The sequence below is a fragment of the Bactrocera neohumeralis genome, chromosome 3 (genome assembly GCF_024586455.1).
Source record: "Bactrocera neohumeralis isolate Rockhampton chromosome 3, APGP_CSIRO_Bneo_wtdbg2-racon-allhic-juicebox.fasta_v2, whole genome shotgun sequence".
NCBI classification, from domain to species: Eukaryota; Metazoa; Arthropoda; class Insecta; order Diptera; family Tephritidae; genus Bactrocera; species Bactrocera neohumeralis.
The window spans coordinates 71,148,021-71,164,287 of NC_065920.1; the positions used below are offsets into that span (position 1 = coordinate 71,148,021).

A 16,267-nucleotide genomic window follows, 5' to 3' on the forward strand; every position below is an offset into this window, starting at 1 on the left:
AACCAAAAAAAAAAAACACAAAATCAGGGATGCTTCTTTTAACAAAGTATTAGAGAACTGGATATGGTCACATGTCTTGGTCTATTTACCCTCAGTCGGCACAATTGCAACTTAGTGACAGGAATATTTGTCAATAACCAGACAATCAACTTTTAATTGTGTTCGGTATCCCGAAAATTATCGGGACTTATCATTCGAGATGCAGTCAGTTCACTCGTTTGTCAACAAAAATCATACAATCAACTTTTAACTGTGTTCGGGATCCCGAAAATTATCGGCACTTACCATTCGGGATTCAGTCAGTTCATTCATTCCTTACCTCACAAATATTCATAAAATATTTTTAATATAGTATATGGCTTAAAATTATATGAAAACTTTATAAAAAAAATTCTTAATCTTTGTTCGTACAAAAAAATCCCGGGATTCCGTCAAGACATCATCTTATCACAAAATTCCACTAATCCATTTGTTATCTGTTTGGAAAACATATTCTTTAAAAATCCCGAGATAAAGTTCGAGATCACAAAATTGCACCAACCCGTTTATTACTGTTGGAAAAACATATTCGTTAGAAATCCCGAAAAAAAGTTCGGGATCACGGTAAGTAATTTAAATTCCCGAAATCATTTTATCAGAAAGTTGTACTAGAAAATTTGTTATCCGATTGCAGATCATATTCGTAAAAATTTCGGGATCCCGTCAAAAAATCACATTATGTATGCGTACAAAAAAAACCGCAAAAATTTTCGGGATCCCGTCGAGTAATTTTAATTGCCGAAATCATTTTACCAGAAAATTGTACTTGAAATCATATTCGTACAAAAAAATCCCGACAAAAAGTTTCGGGATCCAGTTAAGAAATCATATTATCACAAAATTGCACCAACCCATTTGTTATCTGTTTGAAAAATATACTGGTTAAAACAAAATCCCGAAAAATAATTCAGTATTCCGTTAAGAAATTTTTAATCCCGAAAACATTTCCACGTTTCGTAAAAGAAAATTATGTTCTGCTTTCAAATTTCGATGTACTCTTATTTTAGTTTCTAAATTTTGAAATCCCGAAATTTTAAAATAATTAAAATCGATTTTGAGTTTTCGGGATTTCGACTATAATTGAAGAAGAACTGAGATTATGTACTTGTACATATATATTTACTACACATATATTCAGAAAGTATATATTTAAATTCTCTTTCATTAATTTTTTCAAACAAATCTTATGTACAGTACATACTTACCTCTCACTTTTCCCTCAACCAGAAAAAGAAACGCTTCAAGTTTGAAATTTGCCGCAACACGACTTTTGCATTGCCCAACTTCTGCTTACCCACATATACAAATACATAAGTGAGTAGGAATATATTTTGTTTCGTGAAGAAATTATAAAATCAAGAATTATTCGCCAACACCAACAAAGTCTCGAAGCTCTTTGCGGCCTTCAGCACACAGCCAACTTTACGTAATGTGCACCAACGTCAAAAGATGCCGTCGCTTTGCTGACGGAAACAAAAAAAGTATACACATACTATAAAGCAACAACAAACTGCGCAATCAAGCAAATTTTCTTGCCGCCCAGCTGCCAAAGAAGTAACTTAAGTTTCCTTCCCTCCCACCGTCATAAACCACATCGAAAACCGAAGAAAAAGGCAACGTAAAGACTTCAAAATTAAGTTGGAAACACTTCCAAGTGGCAAATGCCACAGCACGCCGCTCGAAAGGGTTTAAAAGTTGCATTGCCACACAAAAATTAACGTAAAAGAATTAAGATAAACTCAGCCATTGGGGAAACTCTTTTCAAGCAAGCGCCTTGTCTTTAATTTTCTTTTCGTAATTTTTTACACTTTTTCTTTTCCTTTTAATTTTCGTTTTTTTTTTTAATAATATCCGGCATATTATTTCATTTTCGTTTTTTTTTTTCTTTTCGCCTTCATCAGTTTTCTTCGGTTTGTCATCAAATTGCCTAAAGTCTTTCGCAACAATCAGCGCCGCGCTGCGCGCCTTCTCCTGTCTCGCTCTCTTTCCAACCAACGCGGCATATGTTGCATAGGCGTATCATCAGCGCTGATGAGAACCGCATGAAAATTTTATGAGTTCGCCACTTAAGCGTAATTGAAAAATTTGATCTTCCAAAAGGCTTTGAGGCTTTTCGAAAAGTTATTGGCATAGCTTTTGTTGCCTTGTTGGGAAACGTTTGTGTGCCAGTGTCCTAATTGTTAGGAAGATTGAGGGGGAGGCAGATGAGAGTTGGAAGAAAAAGTTGCCACAAATAATTTCTCTTTTTTAGTTTCCATTTTTGAGAATTTGCGATTTATTTAATTTAATTTTAATATCCGCGAATGTTGTATCGTGAGCACGAAAAGGAACTGTCTCTATGCCACAAAGTCTGAACTTGACATTCCCGCAAAGCTAATACGGCTGTGTAAGCTGACGTTGAGTAACACCAAAAGCTCCATCAGAATCGGGAAGGACCTCTTCAAGCCGATCGATACCAAATGAGGTTCTAGACAAGGCAACTCCCTATCGTGCGACTTCTTCAATCTGCTGCTTGAGAAAATAACTCGACCTTCAGATCTGAATAGAAGAGGTACAATCTTCTATAAGAGTGTACAACTGCTGGTACGTACGCCGATGATATTGATATCATTGGCCTTAACCATCGCGCCATTAGTTCTGCTTTCTCCAGGTTGAGCAAAGAAGCGAAGCAAATGGGTCTGGTAGTGAACGAGGCAATGAAAAAATATCTCCTGTCATTAAAAAAAACAGTCGTCGCTTTTGCGACTTGACCCGAATGTCAGCCTCGAAATTCAACGCAGAATAACCGCAAACTACTTGGTGCTACTTCGGACCGAGTAGGCAATTGAGAAGTAAAGTCCTCTCTCGATGAACAAAGACCAATTTTCTACAAGTCACTTATTATTCTTGTCCTGCTATATGGTGCAGAGGCATGGACGATGAAAACATCTGATGAGTCGACGTTATGACTTTTCGAAAGAAAGGTTCTGCGAATAGCGCAATCGATGGAACGATGAGCTGTAAGAAAAATTTGACGTCATTAACATAGTTCAGTGAATTAAGAGACAGCAGCTACGCTGGCTAGGTCATGTCGTCCGAATGGATGAAAACATTCCAGCTCTGAAAGTATTCGGCGCAGTAACTGCCGGGGGAAACAGAGGAAGAGGAAGATTTCTACTCCTTTGGAAAGAAAAGGTGGCGAAGGATATTGCGTTTATTGTATTTTATAACATTCAGTAATCTCTGAGAGCCATATATTTTTATATAATAACATACTGATGCCATTAGAAATCTATATAAATGAAAGACGACTTCTCGGTATACAAAGTTAACCAAAAAACTAGTTGCTTTTCTAATGTTCATTATGGCGAATCGATAAAGGAGATTAAACGTTTTATTTACTGTAACTGAGGGATTAGGGTTTTGAATGTCACATAAGCCATAATTATAATTTAAGGCTGATATATATATTTCTGGCCTAATAATGAAAATAGGAATATTTATCAACGAAAATGGTTTTATTGTTTTTCAAAATATTCTCCATCAAGATTTATACACTTTTGTATGCGCTCAAACCAATTTTCGAAGCACTTTTTCCACTCCGATTGAGACACCTCCAAAACATGGTTTTTGAATGCTTCAACAGCATCTTCTGGCGACGAAAATCGTTGACCACGCATTATTTTCTTGATGCGTGGGAATAAAAAGAAGTCATTGGGTGCCAAGTCACGGCTGTATGGCGGATGACCCATCAATTCGACGTTTTGGCCAGTCAAAAAGGCGCTGGTTTGAGCCGATGTGTGAGAGCTCGCATTGTCATGGTGCACAATGATTCGTCTTCTCTTGTTCGTTTTTCGAATTTCTCCGAAGACTTCAGGCAAACAAATGGTGGTGTACCACTCAGAATTGACCGTCCTACTTTGCTCAAGCGGAACAGTCGCCACATGACCAGTTTTGCCGAAGAAACAGGCGATTTTGCTTCGAAGTGCTTCTTCCACGAACAACTTTCGTTGGATTTGGCTCGTCTTGGAAGACCCACACGGTCGATTACTGTTTTGTTTCGGGCTCATACGCATAGATCCATGATTCGTCACCTGTGACGATCTTATAAACGTCTTTTGAAGCACCGCGATCGTATTTTTTCAGCATTTCTTTACACCAATCTACACGAGCCTTTTTTTGAGCGATTGTCAAATTGTGCGGGATCCAACGAGAACAAACCTTTTTTACGGCCAGGTGTTCATGCAATATCGAATGTATGCTGATGGGAGAAATGCATAGGCATGCCTCTATCTGAAGATATGTTACATGACGGTCTTGCATTATCAGTTCACGTACGGCATCGATGTTTTCTGGCACAACGCCTGTTTTTGGACGACCTTCATGGAATTCGTCTTTGAGCGAGCGTCGGCCACGATTGAATTCGTTGTACCAGTTTTTCACAGTGCTATAGGATGGTGCTTCATAGCCATACAAAGATTTTAGTTCATCGATGCACTCTTGTCGTGATAATCCACGTCGAAAGTTGTGAAAAATGATCGCACGAAAATGTTCACGAGTTAATTCCATTTTTTGGCCGAGATGAATTTTTTAATTCCCTGTAAATAAAACAATTCACGATTAAATGACAAAACGTTCTGAGTGATGTTATGCTAAAAAATGTCAAACTTTCCAATGGAAATGTCAGATTGCACCTGGCAACACTTAGTGTTGCTTAGGCCAGAAATATATATAGCAGCCTCCTAGTGCTAACACCGAACTTGAAGCGTAGGTTATTTTAATGATGAGTTGATAAGAGTTTGGTGAAATGGTATGCTTTCTCTCATATATAGAAATTCTGTTAGTGCTAAAAGAGCACCGGTTTGTCAATGAAATCTGCTTAGGTTGGGTCAGAAGGTCGATCAAAAAAGGAATATGGATCCCACCTGGAGAGCTCAGATTGCTGGTCCTTTGTGATACCAAAATACTCGCATGTATTAATCAAAAATACTCTCAAAAGTCGTCAAAGCACTTTGAGCCTGCCACAAATTTGTTGACGAGGCTGATAACTATTCCGGATATTTCGCCAAGTTCGCCGAAAATATGACTGTTGATATGATTAAACTCAGTCTTGCTGGGCAATGGAGGAGTAAGCGCCTGAATGTTTCTGTACCACCTTTCTCCATTCAACGTTCACAGTTAGCGTTTGTCAATATTTTCAGTCTTGCCGCATGAGTGCCTATTGTACAGTGCTCAGTAAGAAGACCTACGATTGCGGCGAGATGTACCTGACTGACAGCAAGTAGTTTAGTAGATCGCCTGTGTTCTGCACTAGCTCAGAATGTTCTAGTTGTGAAAAAATGCCCGCAAAGCTCAGGAAAAGTATTCAATGAATATTTACAATTAATAGCAATAAATCATAGATATCAAAGAACAATATCTTTATGTTCTCAATACAACTTTCTGTTTGAAATAACTCCACCGAGTGCAAGCAAGCATATTAAAGGCTGCAAACATCAAAGGAAAAACGGCACACATACACTACTACAAACACACATATTTATACGCATACATTAGCATAGAATCGAACCAAGAATTCCAGCAGCTTTAGCTAATCGAAAATCAAAAACAACACTAACAACATTTGACGCCCTCTCCCGGCACACCAATGTGTGGCACATTATCCCATCAGCTCAGGCGCTTCAGTCACGCGCTCACAAGCGGGTTTGTTTGAGTTTTACGCAACTTTTTACCAACTTTTGATTTGCATGCCTCTTATGAGTCTACCATAGAGCGAGTGTTTTTTTGTTTTTGTATGAGTATTTGGGATTTGTTGCCTTTTTGCTGATTCGGCAAGCGCTGAGACACACAAGCGCACAGAGCAGCGGCAAACTTATCAAGTCAATCAAGCTGCTGGCATGAGGGCGCGCGCCGGCTAGAGGCGCAAAGAGATGCAAATGCCGCAAAAATACTCGCACAAAATCAATTCAAGGGTATAATTGCGATAATCTGCTTTTAAGTAGTTAAATAAATAAAGTTAATTTGAAGAAGATGATTTCAGTTGAACTTATGCCACGCATTTATGTCTAGATAGGTTGGAGAACGCTAGTGAGAGTGGAATTAAGGGATGGGTAGAAGAAGTTGCCAGATGCGTAGATTCAAGCTTTCTAACAATAATACGATTTGGCTTGAATTGCACTCCTGCTCTCTGAGAGTACTCATCACCACCGCGGTATAAGTGAACTGTGGGACGGAATTTCAAATTTCAAAGCCACAATCAAAATCAATGGTTTTCGTAAAGTTCGAAAGAACGGCTGGTATGATGAGGACTGTCGTGTCGCGGTGGAGAGAAAACAGACAGCCTCTCTCACAATTGTGTGATCGACCACAATTCTTCTATTAATTTTTACACACGAACGGGGAGGGATAGATACCGAGATTTGAAGAGTCACCTGCTGAACGGCAGTGAAAGTAAACACCTGAAGATGGCGAAACTGATTCCCCGATCGATGACCAAGGCATAGACGTTCCAATTATCCGTCTGAAGGACAAGAAAGCTTTTTTGCAATATATGGTTGTGTGATTTTCCCAATCCACAAAAAGAAGACCCCACAATCTGCAATTACCGTGTGGTAAGCCTCCTTAATATCTAATATATAAGGTCTTATAGAGCGTAGTGTGTGAAAGACTGAAGCTCGTCAACAAACTGATTGGACGTTATCAATGTGGCTTTAGACTTGAAAGTCGAAAAAAGTGAAGTCCTCTCTCAACGAACAAAGAACAAACTCAACAAATCCCTCATCATTTTCGTCCTGTTACATGGTGCGAAGGCAACGACATTATCTGAAGAGTTGGCCTTAGGAGTTTTTTTGCGAAAGATTTAGGGTCCTTTGGGCATTGGCAACGGCGAGTACCGCAGTCGATGGAACGATGACCTGTATGAGATGTACGGCGACTTCGTGTATATACAGACGGATGGATAGACAGACTAATATGTCTAAATCGACATAGAATGTAAAGATGATTATCTACCTATACATATATACATATATATATTTTATAGGGTCTTCGACGTTTTCTTCTGGATACTATAAACTTTCTGGACAATCGTAACACAAATAGAACGCTGAAAAGTTTGAATGGTTCTCCATGAAGCCAAAAAGCTTCAAGAAACCCTAAACATAAGTAACTTTCTTATACGAATTCTTTAAGAATTATATTTAGAGCTTTATAACAGTACTATCATATTTTGAATTGCACATATAATTATAACCCACTCTTTTAATATTTTGTACACTTCTTGTTCGTACTTTCGCTATTTATTTAACTAATCTCTAACTCACTTCTTTTTACGCTTACTGCTTACAGCCGTACAGCATGAGCGCGGACCGCGTAAGCCCAAACTGCATCCACAACTGCACCACCATCACCCCCATCATCCGCACCATCATCATCATCATCACCATCACAACGGCATGCCGCATCATCATCCCGGCCATCATCTGCCCGTCTCACTGGTCACCAATGTGTCGGCTTCCTTCAATTACACTTCACACATTTCCACCCACCCTGTGCAGGGTTTCCAACCACCAGCACATCCGACCGCCTTCCATCATCCCGGACATGCGCTGGCGCAGCATAGCGCTTTACAAAATGGCGCCGTTGCCGTGCCACCACATCCCCCATTGCCATTTCCACCGCATCTTTTGCCGCATATGCATCACAATCTCATTGCGGAGGCCACCAGCAAATTGCCCAACATTTCGGCCGCTGCGACAGCCACAACAGCCGCCACGCTTGTGGGTGCGGTGAATGCTGCGGCGGCAGCCGGACAGCCACAAGCAACGAAGCATTTGCCGCTGTCACTTACCACCGGCATGCCCACTTATGACCTGACAAATAGTGGCGGTTCCTCCGGTGCGGCTAGCGGTGGCGCTGCCAGCACCACGAGCTTGGAGTTCTATGCAAAGTCAACCGTCACGACACACAACTATTCGTCGCCGTCGCCAACGCCTTCCATACAGTCCATATCGAGTATTGGCGGTCGCAGCTCGTTGGGCAGCGAGAGTCCGCGTGTGAATGTGGAGACCGAAACACCATCAGCAACACCGCCTTTGTCGACTAGCGCCTCACCGGCGCCCTCGCTGACGAACACTAATGTCACTGGTGGACCGGCCTCGCCGATTATCAATATCAACTGCAATAGTAATAACAACAATAATAGTGAGTCCCTGGACAACAACAATGATAACAGCATAAACAATCAGAATTGTAAGCCGAGTAGCGGTGGCAGCGGCAGTTTGACTGCCAGCAGTGGCACGCCATCACGTTCGACGCCGCTCTCCAGCCATTCGCCACCAGCTCATCACAGCGTTGCTGGCATTTCTAATAGCTCCAGCTCGTCAGCCGCTGCTGCGGCGAGTCAGGCTGCGGCGCTCTATGCAGCGCGTCAAAATGGTTTCCTCGAACTCTTACTCAGCCCCGATAAGTGTCAAGAGATCATACAATATCAAGTGCACAATTCAATACTATTTCCGGCGCTGCCACAACAATTGATTGGCGTGGACTCGCGTCTGTTGTCGTGGGAAATGCTGCAGGAAACTACTGCACGTCTACTCTTCATGGCTGTGCGTTGGGTTAAGTGCTTGATGCCTTTCCAAACGCTTACTAAGAATGATCAACAATTATTGCTGCAGGTGAGTCTATTTGCTAGTAGGTTTTATTGTACTTTAACCCTATAGATAATGGAGAAAGCTACATGAAGGAATAATTTGAAACTCCGATGTTAACAAAAGCTCAGGTTGACTCAGGTCAGATGGGAACTTTTAAGATAGATAGATTTGTGTACTAGATGTTAGAAATCTTTCGTCCTTATTCCAGTTTAAATTTTTCAGTTTCGGGGTTGGATAAAAAGTGGGACTTGAGGGCTTAATTAAAGAACGGCGTTAAGACTCTTGAGAGTGATCACTCCGCTGGAAGAACGATTTAGTAATCTTTCTCTAGACTTCGTTCTGAAAATTCTAAAGACTTTGTAAATAATAATGACTGATCGAAGGATCGCATTTGGACTGTTAAAAGTAGTCCCTTGTGATAGCATAAAGATAACACTCGGTGCTTCAAACTTATAAGTCAGCAAAGCACTATAAAGCGTCATAAATCCAATAAAAATTTGCATAGGCGCTTAACTTCTATTCCCACCAACTCGGTGGAACAACAGAAAGCGTGAGCCCCCAAGCTTTTAACCCTTGTCCACGCAAATGCGTGATACTCAAAAAGTAAGTGCTGATATGCTTGCACCTCGTCTTCTTCCGTACAGCTTTTGAAGCTGGTGTCGGATAAAATTCTCAACCTTACAGCTGGACGCCGATAGGACAATAGCCTGTTAGAACCCCTATAACTATAAGCAGGCAAACTGAACTGGGGGCAAAGAACTCACTGGATCGCTTACGATCGATCTTGAACCAAAAGGATCTTGCGACAGCGCATGAAACGATGGTAGCCCAGCGTTAGCCGAGTTATCCATTAGTAGAACACACGAGGAGAGGGGAGCACCGACCCGTTCCCATTCTTCTGATAGCGGGGCTAGAGTAACTTTTCTTGTCAGCTCAACATCTTTACACCTGTCTGTGATTCTGCTGTGATCCATACTAATTTTATCTCAAAGGAACTTAATACCATTGATATCTAGGTTACGCATTCCTTAACCAGCCTTAAACGCACGGTCAGTGAGCTCAAGGCTAGTATCGTCGTCAAATTGGATGGTCCTTCTCTAAAGGAGGCTACGCACCCCAGCAGTAAATCTTGCACTACTTTAATGACAGGAAAATCGACTTGTAAAAGTTTCTACTACAAGACAGTTTGTGGTAATTCCAAGACGTACAGTTTAAAACGAAGGATTGTCGGTGGAAAATGTTTAGACGAAAATAATGTATTACTCCTTCAGTAGATTTTAGTGAATTTAGTCGGATCTATTTAAAATTTATATAAAAATTTACTAAATTTAAGTCTTTCTTTAAATCGTAATTTTACAAATATGTCAATATATTTCTCTTCCCCAACCATGCTGCCACAGGAATCGTGGAAAGAGTTATTCCTACTCAACCTTGCACAATGGACGATTCCACTTGATCTCACACCCATACTCGAATCACCACTCATCAAAGAACGCGTACTCCAAGACGAAGCCACACAAGTGGAAATGAAGACCATACAAGAGATACTCTGTCGCTTTCGTCAGATCGGGCCAGACGGTAGTGAGGTCGGCTGCATGAAAGCGATCGCACTCTTTGCGCCGGAAACAGCTGGACTCTGCGATGTGCAACCCGTCGAAATGTTGCAAGATCAAGCGCAATGCATACTCTCCGATCATGTGCGCCTGCGTTATCCACGACAAGCGACACGTTTTGGACGTCTACTGCTGCTGCTGCCATCCTTGCGTACCATACGTGCCGCCACAATCGAGGCGCTCTTCTTCAAGGAGACCATTGGCAATGTGCCGATAGCGCGACTCTTAAGGGACATGTATTCCATGGAGCCGGCGCAGGTGGACAACAAATAAAGTGGGTAGGCATTAGAGAGGTGTTGAAGTTGGTTTCTCGAGCATAACTGTAGTGCTAATGTGAGCACTAAAACCAATAAGATTTGACACGAAGTGGACATTGAAGCCGGTCATGACTCCTGGTGCTCTTCTTCGATATCGCAGGTAACTCGAGCTCCTGCTGTTCTTCCCACTGATGTTGTTACTGCTGGTACTGAGCTCTTTTTATTATTATTGTTGCATTCAGCTTCCATTGGCCTTACATGTGTATGCATGCGAGTGGCCGCGCCCAGCTGTCGAATTTCACATCGCTTCCGCGCTCTGCTTCTTCTTCCGCTTCCAGCTGTAACCACGCTGATATTTTATGTTGATATGACACACTAGTTGTTGTTGCTGTTGCCATACTAACTACGAATGCTGTAACTGTATTTTTCTAATGTTGCAACGTCGCATTGCCAAGCGCTCACCGTACGCATGTGTGCGCGTGTGTGTAAATAAGGAAGTAACGGTTAAATAAAAATATAAGCTTTGTATATAGGTGTTTATGTGTGTGTGTGTGTGTGCGCTCGAGTGCTAGCAAATGATTTATTCCGCTGGCAATTGCTTTATTTGCTTTCCATTCGACATTTTGCCCGCGACCTATACCGCGAGCGCCGCGTTTTTTACCGTTAGCTGTTACTTTTGATCTTTTTTCTGTTCCCTTTGCGCTTATCATATACAATTTTTTCCTTTTCATATTTTTATTTATTTTTTGTATTTCTTTTTGCGCTCTTATTTTGTTATCATCACAGCGTCTCACAGCTCACCTGTACCGCCACCCAACGCTGCCAAGCTCAACTATCCTGCCATTCTCCCTCACTCAATTGCTTGCTTGACGTTTTTTCTTATTCCTTTTCCCTTCGTGTGCATTCGTGCCCATATCCGTCGGCTATTTATGCTCAATCTCGCTTTGGAAAAATGTACGGACTTTACATTTGATATTTTAAATTTATGATTTTTTCCATCTTCCGCCTGCTGCCTCCCTTTTACCTTTGCTTACCTATTGGCCCGCCTCCCTCCAACAAATCCTGCTTTTCACTTCGTCGCCGTGCCGTTTCGCGCTTCGCATTGCATTGCAAGTTTAGAAATAATGAAAAAATAACTTTGCCGCCGGTCTTTCTAAATTCAATTCAATTGTGTGGACACTCCGCACACACTGTTGTTGCGCGCATATCAAAACAGTTAGTCAGCAAATGTAGCACGAGAAAATAAATTACCGAAAATCGTCGATAAATGGCGAAAAATCGCGCTTGCACCTCGCACAGCTGTGCGATTTTATTAACTTGTCGATTTATACAATAGTTGATTTCATTTAATTTCGTATTTTATTTGGGATTTTTATATATTTTTGAGCCACCAAAAAATTCGCATATTTTTTCAAACACCTGAAAATGCATTTTGCCACCAAAAAAAGGAAAATAAAAATTTTCAAAAATATTTCAATATAATATAAAATTTAATGTTAACACCAGCGTTGTTATTTTAATGTGCAAAAATATGACGAATTCGCGAAAGGTGAAAATAAACGCAAAATCAAAAATATATGATAATAAAAAAAAACCTTAAATACCGTAGTCTTAAGCAAAAAAAGAAATCGCCCAGTGGCATTCAAACTATGCTTGTAATATATTAATTATAAAATACTCATTTATCCAATATTATTATAGCATTGTACATATGTATTATTACTATTAAAATTACAAATTTAAAGCTGCGTTAATACCGAAGAGTAGTTATGTTATGATAAGAATTTGAGGTTAGGAACGTTTAGAAGCAATCAAAATATTTTACAAGATTTCTTCTTTATTGGCGTAGGCACTGCTTACACGATTATAGTTTAAGAAGCTTATAGGACACATAATTGTGGTTGAAGAAATGCCGACAAGCAAAGACTACCAGCAGCAAGCATTTTTCTTCATCATAACAATTTCTTACTAAATCAACTTTTTAGTTTGAGACGTGGAGGATTTTCCAATTTTTTCATAAACAGATTTAAGGGGTTATATCCACTTGAAGGTCAAAATATTTTTTTTTTTTTTTTTTGAAAACTTTTTAATTACCTTGATTTTGTAGTCGATCTCCTGGAAGACCTCTCAAAAAAGGTGAGGGTGAGCTTAAGGCTGGACATTACCAAATAAATACCAAATATTAGTATATATGTATGTATATATATTTGCCCGTAGTTCCTAGGTGGAACATAGGGTCTCTTCTTTTTCTTAATTGGCGTAGACACCGCTTACGCGATTATAGCCGAGTTAACAACCGCGCGCCAGTCGTTTCTTCTTTTCGCTACGTGGCGCCAGTTGGATATTCCAAGCGAAGCCAGGTCCTTCTCCAGTTGGTCCTTCCAACAGGTGGAACATAGGGTCTCAATAAACAAATTATAATTAATTTTACTACTTTTCTGAATACAAAGCAAACAAATATGCATTTTTGAACCCACCCTAATATATTTACTATGCCAAATTTATTTCTGAAAAACTATTAGTACGAGTAGAATATATGAAATTCAGAGTCAGTACTTCAAATTTATGGAAAGTGGATAAAAACTCTACCAATTTATTTTTTTTCTCTCTCCCTCTTGGTCTTCTTCTCTATGTACCTTTAGGCTAGTCTCTCCTCCTCTCTTTCAATCTTTAATTCGCTCCGAGCATCAGTGTTCATAGTCTAACCTTTATTCAATTGGTCTGAATCAGAGATAAAGAGATCCCCAACTCTCCTGTCACTGGAAATGTGAGAGCCGCTCACCTACCGAACTTTGACAGTTGACTGTATTGGGTAGGTTTTGACGTTTTGCAATTGGAATGACTGAACGGAAATTTGGAATAAGTTGGGCGTCCCATTATCCCTTGTCTGAACTAAGCAAAGTAATGTTAAAAGATTATGATCAACAACATATCCATTATGATATGAGTAACAGAACTACAGGTTAAGATTGTAAAATAAAATAAATAATTTGGGACGACTTCCCAATCGCTTGAAAATAGTATATATGTAGAGTATATAATATATTATAATATAATAATATTATATTAAATATAATATTAGCAATAATAAATATATATATAATATAAAAAAACTTTGTGCTGTAAATTCAATAATTAAAATAAAAGTTAATGTGAAAATGAAAGTATCCTTAGAAAAATATATAATCAAAAAGTTATCTCATAGTAAATGTATTTCCGAAAAATATATTATTTACCGAAGCTACTTGCTAGGGCAACTCAATTATTTTTAAGCTAAATTTAGACATAATATTATTAATTATTAGAAACTAATTATATAATACACATTTAATCGATATAAAAAATAAAGTTGTTTAATCGTCAGTCAATTTAATTCAAATAAAAATAAAAGATATGCTTAAACAAAATGAAGTGAGACAATTTTATTTACAAAGAATTTGACGTGATATGTAACCTATTTATTATCATTTAAAATAAAATAATTATTATATAAAAATTGTTATTATCAAATTTAACAAAAATAATTTTTTTGTTAATATTATAAAAGTTTCTGTTTATACTGTTATTAATTATTTGGCCTACTTTTATATGAATATTTAAATTTTTTACAATGTACATTTACAACTATATTTTTGTCTCTCAACCTCTTCTATAAAAATATATTATATATTTTTACACTTTTATTATATTTTATATATTTTTATAACACAGTTACACTTTTTTATTTTATTTTTCATTCATTCATTCTTTTCAAGGCTTAAATTCTTTTAATAATATTTTTCTGATCTATTAACCTATTTTTTCATGGTATAAAATTATTATTATTTTTTTTTTTATTATTATGTTTTTATATATGTTAAATTATATTTTGCTTTCCTTTTTTCATTTTAGTTTTTAATTTGGCTTTAATGGAATACAGTTTAGAGGTCGAATTCTGCCAATAACAGCAGAGTTATAAATTTTTCAAAGGAAATAAACAAAGATTCATGAGAAAAAGGGGTAAGTACAGACTAATTATTTCTATTAACTCATAGTTAAACCAGTTTCGCCTTCAACTATGTTTTCTAACCCTGAACCATATACAAAGTATACTAGAAGGAAACGTAGAAGACTCTATAAATCATATCTCATATATGAGCAAAAGACAGTAAGACTTTGATTATAATTTGAAAATTCTTAATCTATTCTTCAAAATTCTATGTCGTTCTCGTCACAGTAATCTTCTTGACCCCAATACACTTATGCCAACGTTTTTTCCAATCCTCGAAACAGTTCTAAAAGTCAATTTTCGGTATAGCCCTCAATGCGCGTAGCGATTCTAAGTACAACAAAAGAGAAATCAGAAAATATAATTGCAAGGTATTTTCTTCCAAAAATTTAAAAATAATTTCAAGCATCAAGAACTTATTTTACAACCAACTTATACGCACATTACTTGTATTTATGTCTTAGCAACTCCGAAAAGTCCCCTATATTTTGTTGTTCACTAGTTACAGTGGTACACTTGTACCAATTTTGACCATATACTGTTTACCAATATCAACATAATATTCGTTGATGTATTTATAAAACCCAGACATGCCTATATCCGATATTACATTTCATAACTCCAATTAATTCGTTGTTTAAGGCTTCATTTTTCGTATATTGAAATACTATGACTTCAATTCTTAGGAAATCGGTATATAGAAGTGAATTTTTTGGTACCTAGGTTGTAGTAGGAGGAGATTTAATAATAATAATTTTCTAATAAGTATGATATGATGAAGGTATAATCTTCTAAACGAGTGTACAGCTGCTGGCGTACGTCGATGATATAGATATACAAGTAATCGGCCTCATTAACCGCGCCGTTAGTTCTGCTTCCTTCAGCTTGGACAAAGAAGCGAGGGCAAGACGAAATATTTACTGTCATCAAATCAGGGTCGCGGCATGGCTTCCACGTCATAACTTGACAGTCGAAACTTTGAAGTCGTAGATAATTTCGTCTATCTTGGAACCAACATTAACAGCAACAACAACGTCAGTCTCGCAATGCAACGCAGAATAACTCTTGCCAACAAGTGCTACTTTGGATTGAGTAGGAAATTGAGAAGTAAAATCCTCTATCGACAAACAAAGACCAAACTCTACAAGTCACTCAACATCTCCCTCCTGCTATATGGTGCAGAGGCATGAACGATGACAACATCTGATGAGTCGAATCGTTCTGCAGAAGATTTATGGTCCTTTGCGTACTGACAACGGCAAATATCGCATTCGATGGAACGATGAGCTGTACGAGGTATACGATGACATTGGCATATCTCAGCGAATTAAGGGACAGCGGATACGCTGAGTAGGTCATGTCGTCTGAATGGATGAAAACTTTCTGGCGCTGAGACCTCCACTCTGATAGAAAGACCAGTTGGAGAAGGACCTGGCTACACTTGAAATCTCCAATTTGCGCCAAAAAGTAAAAAGGAAAAACGACTGGCGCGTTGTTGTAAGCTCAGGTATAATCACGTAAGCGGTATCGCCAATAAAAAATAGGAAGTGTCCAATATTACGTTTGGTTGTTTAGGGTCAGTTCTTCTTCAATTTTGCGAACAAAAGAAGTCATAAGCAGCCTGGTCCTTAAATTACGGTGGCTGCCGCACTAATAGAGTTTTGTTCTTCCACAATACGGACGTTTCTGGCGGATCGCTTCGTGCAAATTGAGCAGGTAATATTTTTAATTGATAGGATT

At 38.6% G+C, this 16,267-nt stretch overlaps 1 protein-coding gene across 1 annotated transcript in view; it reads left to right on the plus strand.

Moving 5' to 3' along the window:
• Positions 1 to 11,234, plus strand: part of LOC126753748 (protein dissatisfaction) — a 68,886-nt gene extending 57,652 nt beyond the window's left edge. The window contains exons 5-6 of the mRNA XM_050465417.1: positions 7,366 to 8,693; positions 10,070 to 11,234. Of these exons, the coding sequence (XP_050321374.1) occupies positions 7,366 to 8,693; positions 10,070 to 10,555 (1,814 nt within the window). The 3' untranslated portion in view covers positions 10,556 to 11,234. The remainder of the gene's footprint in view (positions 1 to 7,365; positions 8,694 to 10,069) is intronic.
• The last annotated feature ends 5,033 nt before the right edge of the window (positions 11,235 to 16,267 follow it).